Source organism: Protopterus annectens, chromosome 9.part0, assembly GCF_019279795.1.
Source record: "Protopterus annectens isolate FY-2018-M chromosome 9.part0, PAN1.0, whole genome shotgun sequence".
Lineage (NCBI taxonomy): Eukaryota > Metazoa > Chordata > Ceratodontiformes > Protopteridae > Protopterus > Protopterus annectens.
In genome coordinates this window covers 1,535,193,680-1,535,213,253 of record NC_056743.1, presented here as the reverse complement: position 1 = coordinate 1,535,213,253, position 19,574 = coordinate 1,535,193,680, and the positions used below count along the sequence as shown (strand labels likewise).

General features: G+C 42.8%; 1 protein-coding gene across 1 annotated transcript in view; it reads right to left on the bottom strand.

The window, feature by feature from the left end:
• Positions 1 to 1,159: 1,159 nt before the first annotated feature.
• The window catches only part of LOC122812165 (guanylate-binding protein 1-like), a 789,313-nt gene continuing 770,898 nt past the window's right edge, over positions 1,160 to 19,574 (bottom strand). The window contains exon 10 of the mRNA XM_044084488.1: positions 1,160 to 3,338. Within this exon, the coding sequence (XP_043940423.1) occupies positions 3,174 to 3,338 (165 nt within the window). The 3' untranslated portion in view covers positions 1,160 to 3,173. The remainder of the gene's footprint in view (positions 3,339 to 19,574) is intronic.

Below are 19,574 nucleotides of genomic sequence, written 5' to 3'. Positions count from 1 at the left end.
GCATGACAAATGTAGACATGCTAACAGTGGAGTTTAGGCAGATTAAAGTTTTACAAATCAGATTAAATGAAGAACAGAAACCAGACTGGTGTACTACTGTTAGCAAAATCAAGTGGGAACTTTCCTCCCATGCTGTTGCTGTTCTTGGTTAGATGCTGCATAAATTTCACCATTTTTTTACCTAATGACACAGACAAACCAACTGGAGCTATAGAGGTGATGCTGCCTCTGTATGTGGGTGAGGTGAGGTGAGTACGTATATTAAGCATACCATTCAACACTCAGCTGTGCTTGTAGAAAACAGCTACAGCTATACTTTGTTGGTCCCAAAAATAATTCTTCTCACTCATTCTGAAGGTATGCACTGAAATTTACCTACGAGCTTCTCTGTCTGTTTTACTCCAATGAGTCTGTCTGCCACATGGATATTATGGGTGAAAGATAGCATAATGTGTTTAGGGTGTTGTCCTCTGAAGTTACAGACCAGAATTAGAGTCTTTCCAGTTATCACACATATTATGAGTGATACTATTCAAGTCAATTAACATACGTATCATTTAACAAAAAAGAGACACCTCTGGTGAGCACCGTCGGCTACCTGCTGAAAACAAAATGAAAATAATCCAAGAAAAGTAAGACTCCCCTGCTCAGAAGGCCATGGTAAAGTCATATCACAGAAAACAAAGAATGCTCAGTCTTTCCATTTCCTGAGGATCAGAATGCTGCCTCTCCCCATATTCATAGTAATATAAATCCTGAAGCAAATGGCATCCTTTCCAGAACCACACGACCCATTTCTTTCAATGCAGTTGACCAGAAGTCAAGATAAAGCAGGTGTAGATGCAGAGAAGGATGACAATCACATAACAGGGTCATAGGGTAATCAAACAATGAATTAAGAACTTCATAATCTCATAAGAACAGCATGAGCAATAAAATGGGCCTTTTTGTAGGTCTAAACAGGATGGGTAACTCACTTTCCATCTCTTCTACATATAAGAAACTGAAACCAAGTCACAGACTCTTAATTTACTAGAGTATGTGCTCTGTTACAAGCAGGAACATCTAAATCCCACAAAACATGTTAAATAATATAACATTTGTAACACAAAACTGAAGATATGTCACAAGATTAAAAGATGAAGTCAACACAATAAAATCAATTTAACCAAAAATTAATTTTAATATTCACAATAAAAGTACATTTTTCAAGCTTACTGTGATTTTAGCCAATGAAAAAGTCTGAAATGGTCTAATCAAACACAGGTACATAAAATAATAGCTTTCCAAGTTCATAGCATATTATTGTAGTAATTCACATTTCAGCTTTCACAGTGCCATAACATTTCTGTGAATATAGTCCTTTTCTCTAGAATAAAAAAGATTAAAAAATCCCACCACTCATAAAATAATGCAGACTATGAATATATTTAAATACAATATAAAAACCTATAAAATGAAGCCTACAAGCAATAGTAACTGAACAGCTTGCATAATTTCAGAACGTACCTGCTAAAAAGTATTTTTGATGACAGCAGATTCTTCTCCACCTATCCACTGATGCTTAATGATTATGTATCCTTTGTTTATTTACTTGATTAACAAACAGGATTAGTGAAATGGTAAATTGATATACTCATCCACTAACGAAAAACAGGCACTTCTGGTGAGCAAACCATCTTCATCCATGATCTGGGCGATGTGAACAAGGGTAAATGACACATACAGGAACATTTTATAATCTCCAATCCACCAACGGTTTTGGGGAGTGGGTTCTGGAAAAAATGGAGTGCTCTCAAGAAAGACATGCAGCTTTCCAACAGACAGTAAATGGAGTACAGTAAAGAACATTTCCTGGAATCCTGCATCTGTTAGACAAACAGCTTTAACTTTTACCCACCATGGTACCACATCAGGTTAACTTAACATTTGCAGCTGGTGACACCAACCTGTCAACATTAATAGTTAATGAGACAACAAGATTAAAAAGAAACTAGTACACAAAAAGCTGTGACATGGAGTCTGCTTCAGTCAGGAGAGAAACAAAAGTTTACTATTTTTTTACTCTTACTATGATTTTTACCCATTAGACTACCTTTTGAAATGAAGGAGGTAGAAAAGGCATGGAAGAAGCTCACCTCCATCCCAGGATGCAGAAGTAACTCTAGGTAGTAAAATTTGCTGGAATACTATGTGATACCCTATTTCTCTTCACTCAGTTGAAGCATGTCCAGCATTTCTCTCACCAATCAGCTATCCTGACATCAAAATATATTTCCAGACTTGGATAATCAGTGCTGCAAATGGATAATATCTAATGCATCACTCTATATTATTTTTGTTCTTTAGCATTTATTCGTTTTGTTGTTTATCATGCTAAATTTATATTGCTGTACTGCCTACTGCTGTTATTTACATTGGGACATACCCACTGGCAGGAAGGAGTGTTCAGTCTGCAATGTTTCTGCAAGAGCTGTTCTTTCCATTGTGCACCTCCAAGGAATGCAAAGGTACAACGATGCATACACACATTTACTGTTACCATCAACAGCATTTGGAGGCTTTCTTTTTGTAAAAATTGCAAATCTTCACTGGATGCCAGCAGCACAGACAGGGAAATTAGGGGTAAAATGTACCAACTGTTACATGGGCCAGCAGCATTCTGGGTAATGGGCTATCTTTACCTCTCCTGTGCAACCTCTGAGCTGCTATGCTGGTATGGTACAATCTTATCCTCCATTCTGCTTAACAGTCTAACTCCAATAGCAAGTATAAACATTAACAATAAAATAACATAAATAAAAGAATGACTTAAACAGCATTACTGGATGATACAATACCAGAAAGTAAAACAAGGAGAAAATGCAGGTACAGCGCAAAACCTTTTAAGCATTTCACTGAAGACCTAGACAAGATTCAGTGAGCATAATGTTTGTCTTGTATGCACCTTAAACACTGTCAACATTCCTCTTTTGACCTATACACACATTGGCTACCATTAGGTGTATTATTACATGGATTTGTAATGTGTTAAAATTTACATCACTCCAGTTTTAGCAAAAGATAAAACATGCTTATTTGAGGTTCATATGACACTTAAAAACCTGAGGAATATGATAATTCTATTCAACTACTTTGGCTCTAAAAACTGTGTTCTTGAGGTCATCCTTCTGTCACATGATGTTACATGTCCGAGGCGGAGGCACATCCTCTGTGTTTCTTGGGTGTCTGTGCTGCAAGTTGCTTATGTCAGACTGCAGCATTTCAAATGCCATGCCATGCGTCTCAGTCTCCTGTTCAATTTCATTCAGTTTCTCAATTAGAATTTGAACTGTTTCCTGCAGAAAAAAACAACCTTTGAATAATACAGATACCTAACTCACCTAGACCGTTGATCAAATAATTACATACATCATGGGAAATTTCATGCAGGTCATAACAAAAATGAAAATAATACATAAATATTCAGACATTGTGCTATACCTTCTAACTTCCTATAAAAATAAAGCAAATAAGACTATCCCCAGGATTCACTAATCTTCCGTGTAAGACTAGATTAGTATTACACGGAAGAGCCAGTCTAAGAGTAAGACAGCAGTGCACCATGCATATTAATGAGGGCTCGCTGCCTCAACTCTAAAGCCAACACGGAGTGTGGGCGAGTGTAGGGGGCGTGTCTGACTGCCGAGCAGTCCAAAAATCCATGCCCCTGCAATTTTGAAACTCGGGAAATGTCTAGTTACATGAGCGAGTCTGCTCATATGTGTACATTCTAACACTACACTCCCCCATATATCAAACCCCGTACAAATATAAAAAGTAAAAGAAATGTTTTTTCATTTCTGATATAGCTGCCCGTATTTGCTCATGTTTGCGCGGTTTGCCCATTGCTTAGCTACAGTTAGCAGTTTAGACACCGAAGAGGATAATAAGAAAAATATATGCAAATTAAGCGAAATAGCGATAGCGTAGTGGTATTTTAACCCAATAAATAAGGTGTAATAATCCTTTAATAAAAGTACAATTCCTGGAGTGCGTCTGTGTCATTTTCTTTGATATGTTGTTGTATTGTTGCATTTTACAAATAGTACTGTTGTATTAAGCAGTGTTAACCCACAACTGGGTAGGCCCATATAACGTGGATGAAGGGAGTGCTGGTAGCTTTTATCCATATTTACAGCCCTCAACTGTTGGTTCATGCCCAGCATGTACAGGTTAATCTGGCACATGAGCAGCTTGGTATTTTGTTCTCCAGAAATGTCAGTGTGCTGCCAGAAATGTAGAGAGCTGTTAACATACAACTGATACTTTCACCTGAACATATCTAGATAATTATATGAAAGTAGAGCTGTCACTGTACTATCTTAGCAGTAGTGTGTGTGAGCAACTCTCAAAATATGCAGCAGTAACATCTGCATCTTGGACATTTTTTATGTAAGATACAGCTCATGTATATAATGATCTAGCAAAATCCAATTGCGCAATATAAGGACATTGGGTAGTGTAATAATACATGTAAGTGACATATAACTGCAGTTAATAGGAATGTAGTGAAAACTAGAAGGATATATAAGTTGTTAATTGAGCTATCCTTTTCCACCCTACTGTATGTGCATAAAAAATGCAATTCCACACTTCCATGGGTATGTCTAATCTCAAAACATTTGTTGGGACATATGTCCTACTGGTTTATAAATATTTGCATTTATTTCTGTGCATGTGCCCTGTTAAAATACCACAATATTGGTGGCCTGTTGCCATCAATTCAACCTGCATGCTGTTGTAATGTCCACTATTGTTCTATATATGCATGTGTCATGCTTGCTTTTCAACTGTTGAAAATCTGGTGTGTTGGGTTAATGGGAATACTTCTGCATGCTGTTGTAACTAATTGGGAATGCTGTTGACTGTTACTAATCCATATCTTTATTAAATCCTCCAAAACATAATTCGTATGGGAAGGCCGATCCCAGCGGACCCACCTGTCCCACCTCAGCTGGCCATGGCACCTGGCAATAGCAGGTCCGGTGCCCAGCCTGGGACCTCCTCCTCCATTGGCCCTGTGCCACCTTCGGCGGGAAGCGCTGCAGGGGATGGGGCTTGCCCCCCCCGTGCAAGCATGGGTGGAGGAGGGCCACTATCACTCTTCGAAAGGTCCGGGCTGTGGTGCATAGAGAGATTGAACGTTCTGTTGCAGAACCTCTATACCAGCTTGAGGCATGAGTGGCGCAACTCTCGGGTCAGCCTGCCCCTCCTATACAGCCCCCAGCACAGCCATCCTCAGGGCAGTGAAGGTGCAGTGGTGACTGCCCATAGGTGGGGACCTCAGACTCTTTGTTTCCATCTGTGGGCTCATGGGCTTGCGATTTCCAAACATCCCTCCCTGTCAAAGGTATTCACCCACCACGTGTCATATTCCACCCCTGTATGCATCGTTTGTCTTGTCTACCTTCCCAACCTACCTCCCCAAATATACTTACTTCCCCTACCCCACATTCCACTCTCACCTGAAAAAAAAAAAAAAGGCAATCTGCTCCCAGAAAAAAAATTACGCCGCATACATAGCTGCCTATTTTTCACACATGCCCACTAGACACATAAAATGTAATTTAATTGGGATTACAACATACTTTGTTGTCCTCACCCCTCTCTCAGGGATTGAAGGTTTCATATCTACCTCCAAATTTATTCCATATGCACAGCTGTTGCTGTTAAAGAAATGGGCAGCTATGGACCTTCCCTACACCCGTCCTGCACATCCCGAGCTACTTTACATACTGTCTTTCCCTCTTTGTGCCCCTTTTTTCACCACTTTCCTATCTCCCCATTTTTCTTTTCTTTCAAAGAAATGAGTGTGGGGGTTAGTGGGAGTAAGCACTATTAAGCAGTAGTTAGCGGGTTTGCGTGAGTGTGTGCTTGTTTGCACTTAGCTAAGCATTGCTAAGCATCACACAAACCCACTTACAACTGCTTAAAAATGCCTTAGTCACTCTGCATGTGAGGGCCCTTGTTCTGCTCAGCAGCAAAATAAAACACCTCTGTCAGTCTCGAACCCCGGACCTTGTACACACTACACTGCATGAAGTGCAACTAAGCCACGGCAGATATACAAGTTGGTACTGAAATAAATATATCATGCATCAGAATGAGTTAATGTAAAGGAAAAATACAAATTCCATAACACACAACTTGTTCTATGGATCTTTACCAACAGTTGTTGTGGGATTACATTACATGACTGTGATAAGAGAAACAGCCATTCTAGCAGGAAATAATGTTACACCATCACTTTACAACCCCACACAGTATCACAGCACAACAAACACTGGCATATCTGTTTAGGGCAAAGGCCATACCTCCCAACTGTCCCTAATTTTCAGGGATATCCCTGATTTTGACACAAATTTTAGCTCTGTCCCTCTGAATCCCTCCTAAAACTACTGACTTTGGCCAGAAAGGTGGTGAATTACACTTAATGAATAATGACAATATTTAAGAGTTAGCCACTTCTTTTACTTCAGAAAAGGTGTATTCATTCACATGCTCTGATTCTCTCAATGTTTCAACTTAATGGCACTAACATTTTAAAGGTGTCCCTGACTTTTTCTCTACTTTTCCCTGAGTCTGTTCAAATATGTATCTGAGTGTTTGAGAGGTCTGGCAGAGGCAGAAACACAGAGGCATATCAGCCTTTCTGCTGTTACATACTGTGCAAATAGCTTTGGAAGGAGTTCTGGAAGCATACCCTTATGTAGGAATACAACACTGAAATACAAATGGATGTCGCCAAGTACTGGTAGCAACCAACTGTAACAATGCCATTGCTTTATTGCTGAAAAGACCTGTGTGGTGCACAGACAAAAAGATAACATGCTATTCTCTGGCTACCATGTGGATAGGGCCACAGTTGGGAGTTACGTAGACAGATTACTTGCCTTGATACTTACGCTCTCTGTACTTCTGCACCCCTACCCAAATGTAGACTATACCTGTGTGTGCAGGGTCTGCCAAGGATGTAGGTAAGCATACTCACAGTGCTGATGTCCAGTTTTTCTCAGCAGCTTGTGCTAATGTCAACACTAATAAAGCACAAACTGTTTAGAACTGAGTAAATGAATATTCACAGCATAGCAGGTCACAAACAATTCTTGTGCCAAAGGAATACATCTCAATAACTAGATTTGTATGGCAGTTCATTGTAAAAGTTGAAAAGAAAGTATATCTTTCCGTGTATCTTGGGGTAGCATTTTGAGGGGTGAGTACATTTCTACACTGACAAGTGGGTACTGGAAGCAGCAACATTAGGTCTGAGTACAAAATGTAAATCTCTGGCTACACCCCTGGCTTCTGATATAAGAACTATACCAACCTTCTGTCTTAAACAATGATGTCCACAGCAAACAATGATGATCTCCATCTTGGAAAGCTGAAAGGGCCACGCCTACCTGAGTTAGCAATTTATAGTACTGGGTTGCTATGACAGTGATTACTGCAATTACTACACAGCAGGCTGCATGCATTTAGCAAGTGGTGGCCACTAATTGGCGCAGTGGCCATCACATGCTCATGTGCAAATACCTACAAAAGCAGGCTGCAATCTCTGCCAACAAACTCAATCACTCTATTGCAGAGACTGACAGAGAGAGAGAGAGAGACAGAGAGAGAGAGAGAGAGAGAGACAGAGAAAAAGAAAAAGAAATATTACCAAATCATACAAAGGAAAGGTATGTGACACATATGCATTTACTGGCATGTAGTAGATGTTATTGAAGAATAGTCTGCATAATGTGAACCATTCATATGTGGCAGCAGTACTTATTTATGCATAGATGTTCTGCTTAACTACTGCTATGGACAATACAGTGTGCACCTATGGGCAGTGGGACATACCTATGAAATGTGTAGCTCAGCATTAAATGTCAAGGATCTGATCCATGTTATCTGTGTTCTGTACAGTAGTGCGGCCAATGGCTGTTGAGGGGATTAGCGCTGACATTATATAAACATGGGTGTGACAGAACAACACATGCATGATAGTCATATTAAAATGTAGCTCAGCATTGGCAACTGCTGTAGCAGTCTAGTATGCTTATCTAGCATTTGTAGCCATATAACCCCCCCTAATGTTAATGTGTGTTCATATGTGACACCTGTTTGTGTTGCAGCAAGGCCCAACAGTTCAGCTGTGTGGACCATGTGTGTGTATACCACACACACAGAGAAATATATATGTGTCATATATATTCCCATCTGTATATGTGCATAGAGCAGGGGACATATTGCAACTGTTTGTGAATGGTGGAGATATATATGTTGGTGAAGGTTAGTATGCGCATATTTGTATGCAGGTTTTAGTGTGTGACAAACAAGAAAGCATACAGTGCCGGTATATGACATGTGGTGGTTAAACACTGTGGATGGGTTGTTCAGTTTGCAATATTGAAGCCAGTGAGGCCTGCTAAAGCTACCTGGGCTGTGAACACCTTCAATGCATTTATCCCAAGACTGTGCAATTTAATTACATTACTGTACACCTCACATCCTTTGTATAATTGATATTCTCACTATGAAAGGTGAAATGTATATGTGCCTACATATATATGTACACCAATGGATGTGTGTATATGTCTCTCTCTCTCTCTCTCTCTATATATATATATATATATATATATATAGTTATATATACTCATACAAACCTACATCTACTTGTTGCAATACATTCTCTGTACTGTTAACTGAGTGTGATGGTCAATGTGTTTGTGAATACGTCAAAGATATGTATCTGTGGGATAGCTTTGTGGGAAACTGTTTATGTCATGGTATTATGGGTCCTTGCTTTGATCCTAGCAAAAGCTGTGTATTCTGTTGCTAGGCGGAAAAAGTGCTACTGCATACAGTGTGATTAAGTCCCTTGGTTTTAACTAGGGTGTGTCATTGGCGGCTAAAGCACTACATCTATGATTATTGATTGGTACCGATGTTGAATCCAAATCCTGTGTGTACTGTAGTACTACTTGAAGCTCTGAGCCTATATAGCAAAGTATGGTGTATGCCCACATTGCTTGCATCCACTGTTTTGTGTGGTCCCTGTATTCATCACGGATTACATTTCTCAAGATTAAGGTTGTGTAAGTACAGACACACAATACTGTATAGTACACACTGAAAGCTTATCTGGGTTGTCATACCTTTGTGTCCTGTAATTATGTCTGATGTGTGTCTGGGTATGTCTGTAACGTGTCCTTTGACATATGTCTGGTAAAACATATAAATGCGTATCTAGCAACATTGATAGTGTACTACAGCAGTATGCGACCTATATTCCCAATTGTACACATATTTTGGACACGGGTTTGTCATTAACAAGTTGTGTGGTATAATAGTAATACATTTACTGGACCTTACACTCATTGTCATGGATGATATATTTCTTTACACATCAGCTTGATGTATATCTGCTGTGGCTAGGTGGTGCATCGTGTTGCATACAGTGTGCCAGGTACTCTTGTATAGTCTTATATAGTGATTTTATTTTGTTGCTGTGCAGAACATGGTTCATTAGACTGAGAGTGAGCCAGGCATTTCCAAGCAGTTGTGGGGTGAGCAGTAATAAGTGGCAGTTAAAGTGTTTCACTCTTGGTTAGCTAATAGGTTGCTATATATGGCAGTTCAGTGATATCTGTATTGTATAATGTTAAATGTGCCATATGACTTGCTCAGACATATTTTCGTATTTATGTCTTCCAGGGATAATGGCACATCACAGGAACCCCACTTACAGTAGTGCTGAAGATGACATAATTACTACCAGTATGATTCAGCACTACAGTCTCATGTTCTCACGAACCAGCCAGGACCAGCAGGAGCGTACTGCAATGTAGCAAGATGTTGTCCATAGGGTAAATGAAGTAGGCCTGCATAACTGGACATATGATCAGGTACGCCACCACTGCAGTGATCTTCTCAGACATGTCCGTCAGCGTGCTGCTGATGTACGGAGACAACAGCTTGCAACAGGAGGTGGTGTTAATATCCACCAACCCCCCTCACCAGAGTGGAGGAGCTGCTCCCGAGCCTGGTGGCACCTGCCCAACAACAATAGCAGCAGACATACACCATGATGGAGGTTGGAGCCACCTAGCAAGCACACATGGAGCATGCAGGTAATATAGCATATCTGTAGCCTACTGTTATCTGTATTGGTAGATCATGCGTAAGTGAGATGTGGAGTGTGTCGTTAAAAGATCTGGAGCCTGTTGTGCAGTATTGATCATTTGGAACATAATCTGTAGCCCTGTGAATGTAAACTGTTGTTGTACTGTAAGATTGCAAACACACAGTAGCAATGCCACAGTTGTGGCCACTGGCAAACTGTCTCATCTCTATGTAGGTCTCTCTGGGGTGACATCAAAGCAGTGGACAGATGCTGGTGACAGTGCTGTACATTTATTATTGTAAATAAAAAGTGCATGTCATAGTTAAGGTGTAGGCCATGTACACATGTAACACACCTACCTATAATGCATGCTGTGTATGTTTGGTGTAAGGCCACGCACATCTCACTAATGTGATTAGCTACCTCAAACACATGCAATACCCAGACCATCTCAAACAAATGTGGCTAGACTGTAGTGACCATTGGATAGGCACAGTTAATACTCAACATGCACATAACATACACATCCATGTCATACATACAGCATTTTAACATGCTACACATAAAGGATTCCCAAACCCTCTGTAAAGACACACTCCAGTATCCAAAATCTCATCCACACATTACACATAATACACCTGAGGGGTAGAGGCCTATCATGGGGCATTTAAGCACTCTGCAACACACTACACATTCATGTCAAATGCTCCTTATTGGCCTCCTTACAAACTCATGTAACAACTGGTTGTGAAATGGTGAATGTAGCCAAGGTAGTACAGTTCCGGTACAGCATGAGTAGTGCTGGTTTGGGAAACATTTGTAGACTTGAGTGACCATGTGATGCTTCATGATGATGGCCTATGGTATTATACCCCATCCAGTTATTGTAACCACAGTACTACACATAGCTTTCATTGCTATACACTTTGCTATACACCTTAATGTTGCATGTGTGCACACATATTCACCTCTAAACAATATGCATACCAATCATCATTTGCACAATTGACACATATATGTCTTGTGATGTTATTGAGTTTTGAATACCTGCACAGCAATGTTGTTTCCATGTATGCATTGTGTTCCAGGGGGAGGCCCATCACCTAATAACAAAACACATACAAAGCCATGTATACTTTTAGTAACAAGGACTGTCTACACTTGTACTGCATGCTGTTGAGAAACACATGTCCTGCATGCTGACATGTGTGATATGACTGTTTTGCTTGTGATATTGTACCTCACCATCACCTGCTATTGTGTATGTTCTGAGATTGTTGGTGTTGTGTGTGTCTGCTTTAGGAAGGTGTGTATTTTTGTGTGTGTGCATGTGTGCATGTGCGCATGTGTGCATGTGGTCTGACATCATGTTCAGGTCTTAAAGTGTGATTCCTGTTTTCCTCTCAAGGGTGCCGAGGTGGGGCTGGCTCAGTACAGCAGGGAAGCTGATGTCACTGAGACAGAAAGTGTTCAGGAGGATATGTGTGTTGAGACACAGGCAGGTTTGTCAGGGTCTGTTGTTGGGCCACCAATTGACAGTACACAAGTCTCCAACCAATCCATGCACACAGTCATACTGCCTGTACATCCAACATCACCACTGCCCTTAGTTGAGGGACAGTGTATGGTTGGCACTGGCCAGGACAGTGTGGTATCTATGGCACATGTATCAGGACACAACAGCCATAGCCAGATGTCTGGAACGGTACCACATAGGCAGATGCCCAGGGGTTCTCGTCAGAGCACTGCTGGTCATCATGACCCTGGCAGACATGCCACACCTCTTTCTACCACATGCATGTTCCAGGCTGTCATGGAGGCACATACACGAATGGAGCGGTACACCACACAGGCACTAAGGGCACAGAGGGCTCATAACACCTCTGTAAATGACAGTATCCGTGACCTAGCAGATGCCATACGTAATTACACTGAGGTCATTGATAGACATTGGGGTGAGACATTGGATGTCCTCCACAATGTCATGTCCATGTGTCAGGACAGTGCGGGACATTTGAGACGTCGACTAGGAGGTATGCCAGCAACATCAGCAGCTGGAGGTTGCCTTGGACGTCCAGCAAGTCACAGCCATTCCCGTAGTGCCAGTACCAGCCCCAGCAATGTTGTGGGAGGGCTGTCTATAGACCGTCCTAGAAGACCACGTGGACGTGGTTCTGGCCAGTCCCAGCAGGGACCTGGATCCTGTGGACATATGTCAACCTCTTCGGATAGTACCCAGTCTGGATTAGTACCTGATACTGTCTGTAGCACCCCTGCCAGGCACAGGTTCCGTATCCATGGCCAGAGACAGTGATCTGTAAAGCCTGCCAGCTACAGTCTGTAGCTGTCTGACAAATCCCTGTATATGGCAGCCACATGGTGGAACTGTGTGCATGCAGACACACGCACATAAACCAGAAACCTAGGGCAAACACATACCCGCATACATTACATCAACACTGGCCCATAACAGTACTGACACTCACACACACACATGTTGATTGTATGGCTTGGTGTAGGCCTCTGGCAAACCAACAACACACCCTGTGCATATCATGAAACCAGTGCCACCTCCTCTCATCTGTAACATTGATGCAGGAACAGGCTAACATGGTGCTGATGCACAGGGTGACTTTAATAAAGTATAGCAATGGTTGAATGTGTAGCATGTTGTCAGCAGTAAAGTGTAATGATATCCTTGAAGGTGTAGCTGAGCAGGCATGATGCATTGAAGCTGTAATTAGCAATGTTGTATTGTTTCCACCAGTGTTTATTCCAATTGTGTTTTGTTTGCCCATGTGCCACTTGGCTGATGTGTGTAGTTGAGTCAGCATGTGTTATACAGTGGAGAGTAAGTGTGGGGTGTGTGCAGCACAGGTCTGCAGGTGTACATTTGTGAACATGGTGGAGGTGCACTGTCTGCATGTATGTGCATATTGGACACATGGGCAGGGTGACATGCCCTGTATTGGCCAGTGTTAACACTCCATACTTTCTATTGGTGGCCAGTATGCATTGTACTACACACATTTTGGAACTTGAGTACACGTGTATGTGTATGACACGGGTTGACACTGTGCTGTGGGTGATGCTGTTGTTGCTATCTGTCATTGGTTTGCAGTACTAAGGTTAACACTGTCCCAGCTGCATAATCCTTTATTAATGCACACTGTTCACCTACAGGGTTGCATGTACCATGCTATCACAAACACAATAAATTCTCACTTATACAGTAAAAGTGCATTAGTCTCATGGACCCCTGCCATAAACTAAATATATAATAGACGGTGTTAAGTTGTACCAAAAGAGTTACATACCAAGAAGGGATAACCTCTCTGGTCAGTATCATTGGGAAAATACAATCCCTCAATAAATATACAAGGCAAGCTTCAAAATACAAAATGGCAAGGATTCCAAAGACAACACTAAAGCTTTCTTCAGTGTTGTTCATAATTTATTGGGGAAATCTCAGATTGGGTCACAGTTAATGTAAATGGTCTCAAAGTACACTTATCTGACTGACATTACCAATTCCTTGTCAGACAGTTTGAATGTGGATTTCACCACTCTGTCATTACACAAGGGCCACATTTCCAGACCTGAAGAATGTAAAACCTGATGATTCACAGACACTCTAGTTAAAACATCTCTTTAACAAAGTACACACCACAGTGGCAATGGTACTGGACAGTGTCCCTGGCTGTGTCATACACAAGCTGACATATAAAGTCACCACTCACCTAAACGTTCTGTCCAGATGCAGCCTCTATACAGGTTACATACTTATGGAATGACACACGGTAATGGTGTTCACAGTCCACAAGTGTTCAGCTACAATGTCGTCTTCTTCTTCTCCTTTCGGATGCTCCCATTAGGGGTCACCACAGTACATCATTTCTTCCTGAACTCTGCATCTTGCGCTATCACACCATCCACCTGCATGTCCTCTCTCACCACAGCTATAAACCTCATCTTAGGCATTCCTCTTTTCCTGTTACCTGGCGGCTTCATCCTTAGCATCTGTTTCACAATATATGCTGCATCCCTCCACAGCAAATGTACAAACCAACTTAATCCTGCCTATCTGGCATGGTCTACTAACCTTCATACCTGGCCTGACTCTCTAATATACTTATTCTTAAACCTGTCACCCTCATCACACCCAGTGCAAATGTTAACATAAATTGATTAAGGGTAGAACTACAACAGGTCCTGGAAACTCTCACCCTATAAGCCAGACCAATGTTATCTGGAAGGTTATGGAGCACAGCATTATGGGACTCATTAACAGAGACATTATGAACCTGCAAACACTGCACCATACCCACTTAGGTTCTCTAAAGGCCAGATCATGGCTCCTACAACTAGTAGACTTCAAGCCAGTCAACAAGGCAATAGGTGAGGGAGGGTAGGTCAACACAGCCAAGCTATAGCTCACCAGCAATTCATACCCATCCCACATACTGGTATTATAGATAACCTCAACAGACTGACCATAAACAATTGTTAGATGATGGCTTGACAACTGACACACAGATGTAGGACACACAGTAACATTTGCAGCCTCCATGTACTATTCTATGCCAGTAACAAGTGGTATTCACCTGCAATCAGTCCTGGTACCAATCCTGTTTGGCATATAGCTTTCTTAGGTACAAGCAAACACTAGGGATATGTCTGCCCACATTTGATGACAATGCATACTGTGGGCTATACTTTATTCTCCAGATGACACACACATCCTCCAAAAGGTTATCATACAGACAGATACCTGGTTTCAAACTCATGCTGTAAAGCTATAAGCCTAAGAAAATAGAAGTTATGTACCTACCATAACGTTCCATGTTAGTTGTCTTCTTCTCGCCTTCTTTCTTGCTGGATGGGTTCGGAGGCAATCCTCGGCTCCGACTCGGCCATTCTAAAAGCTCGAGAGTTGGTTCCACCGGCTCGAGGCTCCCCTTATATCCCACAATGCTAGGCGGTAATACCTCAGATCTCGTTTGTAAGCTAGGCCCAGCCAGGAAAAAATCCAGAAACACTGGAAAGGGGAAACCCACCTCTATAACATGACAGAAAGAAGGTGACCTACAACCTGATGAGGGAATATATACATAATACAGTATATACATATATACAAATAGAGGTGGTAGGAAAAAAAAGGTCACAATCAAACTCCTCTAGGTCTGTCCAGGCTAGGGGAGGGTGGGACGCAAGAAAGAAGGTGAGAAGAAGACAACTAACATGGAACGTTATGGTAGGTACATAACTTCTATATGTTAAGTTGTCTATCTCGCCTTCATTCTTGCTGGATGGGACCGCGTCCCTAGCACCTTGTCCCGGGTGGCCTATCGGAACAGACTCTCGAGTACAGTGGAACCAAAGTTAGCTCTGTGTCTAGAAGCTAAGTCCAACTTATAATGAGAAATGAAAGTGTGAGGAGTAGCCCATGTAGCTGCCGCACAAATCGTATCAATAGGCAGCCTGTCTTGGAAAGCTATAGAAGTAGCCAAAGCTCTAGTTGAATGAGCCTTAGGTTTGTTTGGTAGCTTTTGATGCCTAATCTCATACACAAAGGAAATCAAGGATGTAAGCCATCTGGAGAGTGATACTTTCAAAACTGGAAGGCCCTTTCTGCCTTCTGCATAAGAAACAAACAGTTGGTCAGCCTTTCTGATCTGTTTGGTCCTGTCTAAGTAATACCTTAATTGTCGATGAACATCTAGCCAATGTAATTTTTGTTCAGACCTGTTAGAATAGTTAGGAAAAAACACAGGAAGGTCAATGTTTTGATTTAGGTTTGCGGAGAGGCTACTTTGGGTAAGAAGGATGGGTTGGTCCGTGATACCCTATCCTTATGAAACAAAAGGTAAGGGGATCAACTGCAGAGTGCATGAAGTTCAGAGACTCTTCTAGCCGAAGTAATGGCTACTAAAAAGAGTGTTTTCCAGGATAGCAATTTCATTGAACACGAAGCTGCAGGTTCAAAAGGGGGAAGGATCAAAGATGTGAGAACTAAGTTAAGGTCCCAAGAAGGAGGAGGATTTATAATAGGAGGCTTGAGAAGAAAAACTCCCTTCAAAAAGGCTTTGCAAAACTTGTGAGACATGATGGCAGAGTCTGAGATTCCAACATGAAAGTTAGATATAGCTGCCAATTGAACCTTAAGAGTAGAAGGAGACGAACCTGCGTGGAATAGTTCGGCTAAGAAATCAAGGACCGATTGAATGGAAGCAGTGAAAGGATCTATGTCCCTTCCTTGTGCCCAAAAGGAGAAACGTTTCCATTTACTAAGATAAATCTTCCGAGTGGAGGATTTATGGGAAGCTATTAAAATATCTCGAACTGAGTGAGATATTAGAAGAAGCCTGGCTAGGGTTGGAATTGGAGGAACCAAGCAGTGAGGTTCAGAGAGGGGAGGGAGTGATGTAACTGACCTGACTGATGGGTCAAAAGATCTGGAACTAGGTCCAGATGCCAGGGTTGCTCCAACAGAAAACGGTGCAGAAAAGGGAACCAAACCTGTCAAGGCCAGTAAGGGGCAATGAGGATCAAGGAAGCTTTCTGAGCGATGGCTTTCTGTATCACTTGAGAAATCAGTGGGAAGGGAGGAAATGCATACAGAAGTCCCCGGGGCCAATCTTGGACTAGAGCGTCTCTGCTGGGATGGCCTGGTAGAGGAAAGAGGGTGAAATAATCTTTGCACTTGCTGTTTTGGGGAGTAGCAAAAAGGTCGCAGCAAGGCTGGCCCCACTTCAGAAAAACTTTTTCCAACACTGAATTTTTCAGAGACCACTCGTGAGGCATGAGAATAGCTCTGCTCAATTTGTCCGCAATGACATTGGACTTCCCGGGGATGTGCGTTGCTATCAAAAACCACTGAGAAGAAATCGCCCATTGCCACAGTCTGAGTGCCTCTCGACATAGGGGGTAGGATCTGGTTCCACCTTGTTTGTTGATATACCACACTACAGACATGTTGTCCATCTGAATTGCTATCGTTCCCATCAGAAGAGAGTCTTGAAGGGCCTGCAACGCTAAAAGCACTGCTCTCATCTCTAGAACATTTATATGCAAGTGGTGTTCGTAAGGTTGCCATATGCCCTGGACTGTCCTGCCCTGATAATGCCCCCCCCCACCCAATCAGGGAGGCGTCCGTTGTCAGAGTAGCAACCGGAGGGGGAGGGACAAATGGTCTTCCTAAGAAGAGATGGGGGGATGAAATCCACCAAAGAAGGTGATTCCTGCATGCTTGCGTTATCACAATGGTGTGGGACATCGGAAGTTGTTGGTATGACCATTGTGTGAAGAGCATCCATTATAAGATTCTCATGTGAAATCTGGCTAATAGAAGTAGAGGGATAGCAGCTGCCATTATCCCCAGTACTTTCAGGACCAATCTGACTTTGATTCTGTTGCTGTGGAAAAGAAGAGAGACTAGTTTGTGTATGTCTGCTATCCTTTGGTCTGTGAGTCTTGCTGACATGCTGACTGTGTCTAGATTTGCGCCTATGAAGGTAATAGCACGACAAGGCGACAAAACAGACTTTTCGCAATTTATTGAGATACCTAGCTTTCGAAAAATGTGAAAAGTGTAGTCTCTGGCAAGTAGTAGAAGATGCCTGGTGGGAGCTGTAAGGAGCTAGTCGTCTAAGTATGGAAACACCTGGAATCCTTGACGTCTCAGGTGAGAGGCAACCACTGCCATGCATTTGGTAAACACCTGGGGGGCTGTGGTGAGTCCAAAGGGCAGGGCTCTGAATTGAAAGTGACTGGTTCCCAGCCTGAAGCGGAGAAATCTCCTGGAGCGTCTGTTCATTTTTATATGATAGTACGCATCCTGGAGGTCTATAGAGCACATCCAGTTTTCCTTCCCCAATAGGGGTAGGATGGATTGCAACGTGACCATCCGAAATCTTGTTTTCTTGACCGACTTGTTCAAGATGCTGAGATCCAAAATGGGCCTCCAGTCCCCTGTTTTCTTTGGAACCAAAAAGAATTTGGAGTAGATTCTGGATCCTAGCTGATCTGCTGGAACTGGCTGAATGGCTCTTTTTGCAAGCAACTTTGATATTTCTAACGCTGCTTGCTCCCTTTGAGCGGGTGGAACATCTGGAAGGGACTTTTTTGATTGATTTGGAATGCGAAAGAACGGAATGGAATAGCCTTCGGAAATGATGGACTGTACCCACTTGTCTTGAGTTAGAGATCGCCAGGCTTCTGGGTACAGTGATAGTCTTCCCCCAACTGCCTCCAAAGGTGGACAGTCGGGCAACACCTCAGGGATGCTGAAAGGGCTTATCGGAAAAAGTTTATCGATTGCCCTGGTTCTGCGGACCCCCCCTGCCTCTAGGGCAGCGTCTACCATTATTGTCCCCCCCTGCCTCTAGAGGGGAACCAACTCTGTGCGTCAGGCAAAGCCCCTTGAGATTGCTTGCGAAACCACATTTTTCCACTTTTCTGGCCCTTGGGGTAAGGCCTAGAAGGAGTAGAAAAACGGACTCCGACGGCAGAAAGAGTTTTGCCATCCGTCTCGCACCTTGTCAGGGTTTCTTTCACTTGAGGACCAAAAAGGGACGATCCATCAAACGGGGAGTTAGTGAAAGATGTCTTAAAGGGGTCCGCAAAATTGCATAGGCGCATCCAGGCATGCCGGCGTAAGGCCACACCTGTACCTGCGGCTCTGCTCGCTCCATCAGCCGCATATGAAAGAAGGCGCATGGAGGAGTTAGCTATCGAATTGAGGGTAACCAGCTGAGCGTTCATCTTATCCTGAAAACCCGCAGCTGTTGGATCCTTTAACATCTCACTCGCTTCCTTGATCAAGTCTCTTTGAAGACGAGTGAAATGACAGAGGTAGTTCAGCGAACGCATAGAAAAGGTCGCTGACGAAAACATCCACTTCCCGTACCTGTCCATAGACCTAGATTCCTCGTTAGAAGGATGGACAGGCACTAAAGGATCAGCTAGTTCCTTCTTGGTGGCAGCAGCTACCACCATAGCATCCACAGAAACTCCTTTAGTCAAAACTTGTTTGTCCGCTGGGGCAGTGATAAACTTTGAAGGTCTCCTGGGGGTGGGGTCCACAGAGTTAGGAGCCATCTAGGCCTTTTTTGCTACCACCTGCATGAGGGGGTCAAAGGGGGGGGGACACCCAGGAGGTGGAAGGGCGAGAGCCGAACGCCTCAAGATACACAGATTCATCCTCCGAAGGGTTGAGGGCTGGCCAATTCCCCCTCTGTTTTAAGATCTCCAGGATGTCTGCAAAGGAGACATCTTCAGAGGAGGAACGGGGGGGAACCTTCAGAATCCTCTAAATCCGTGTCAGAGGTGACAGACTCAGGTGAGTCTATGTGCTTCCTCTTGCACTTTCTCTTCCTAGGGGGCTCTCCTGCCAATTCAGGAGAGGCCTCGGAAGAGG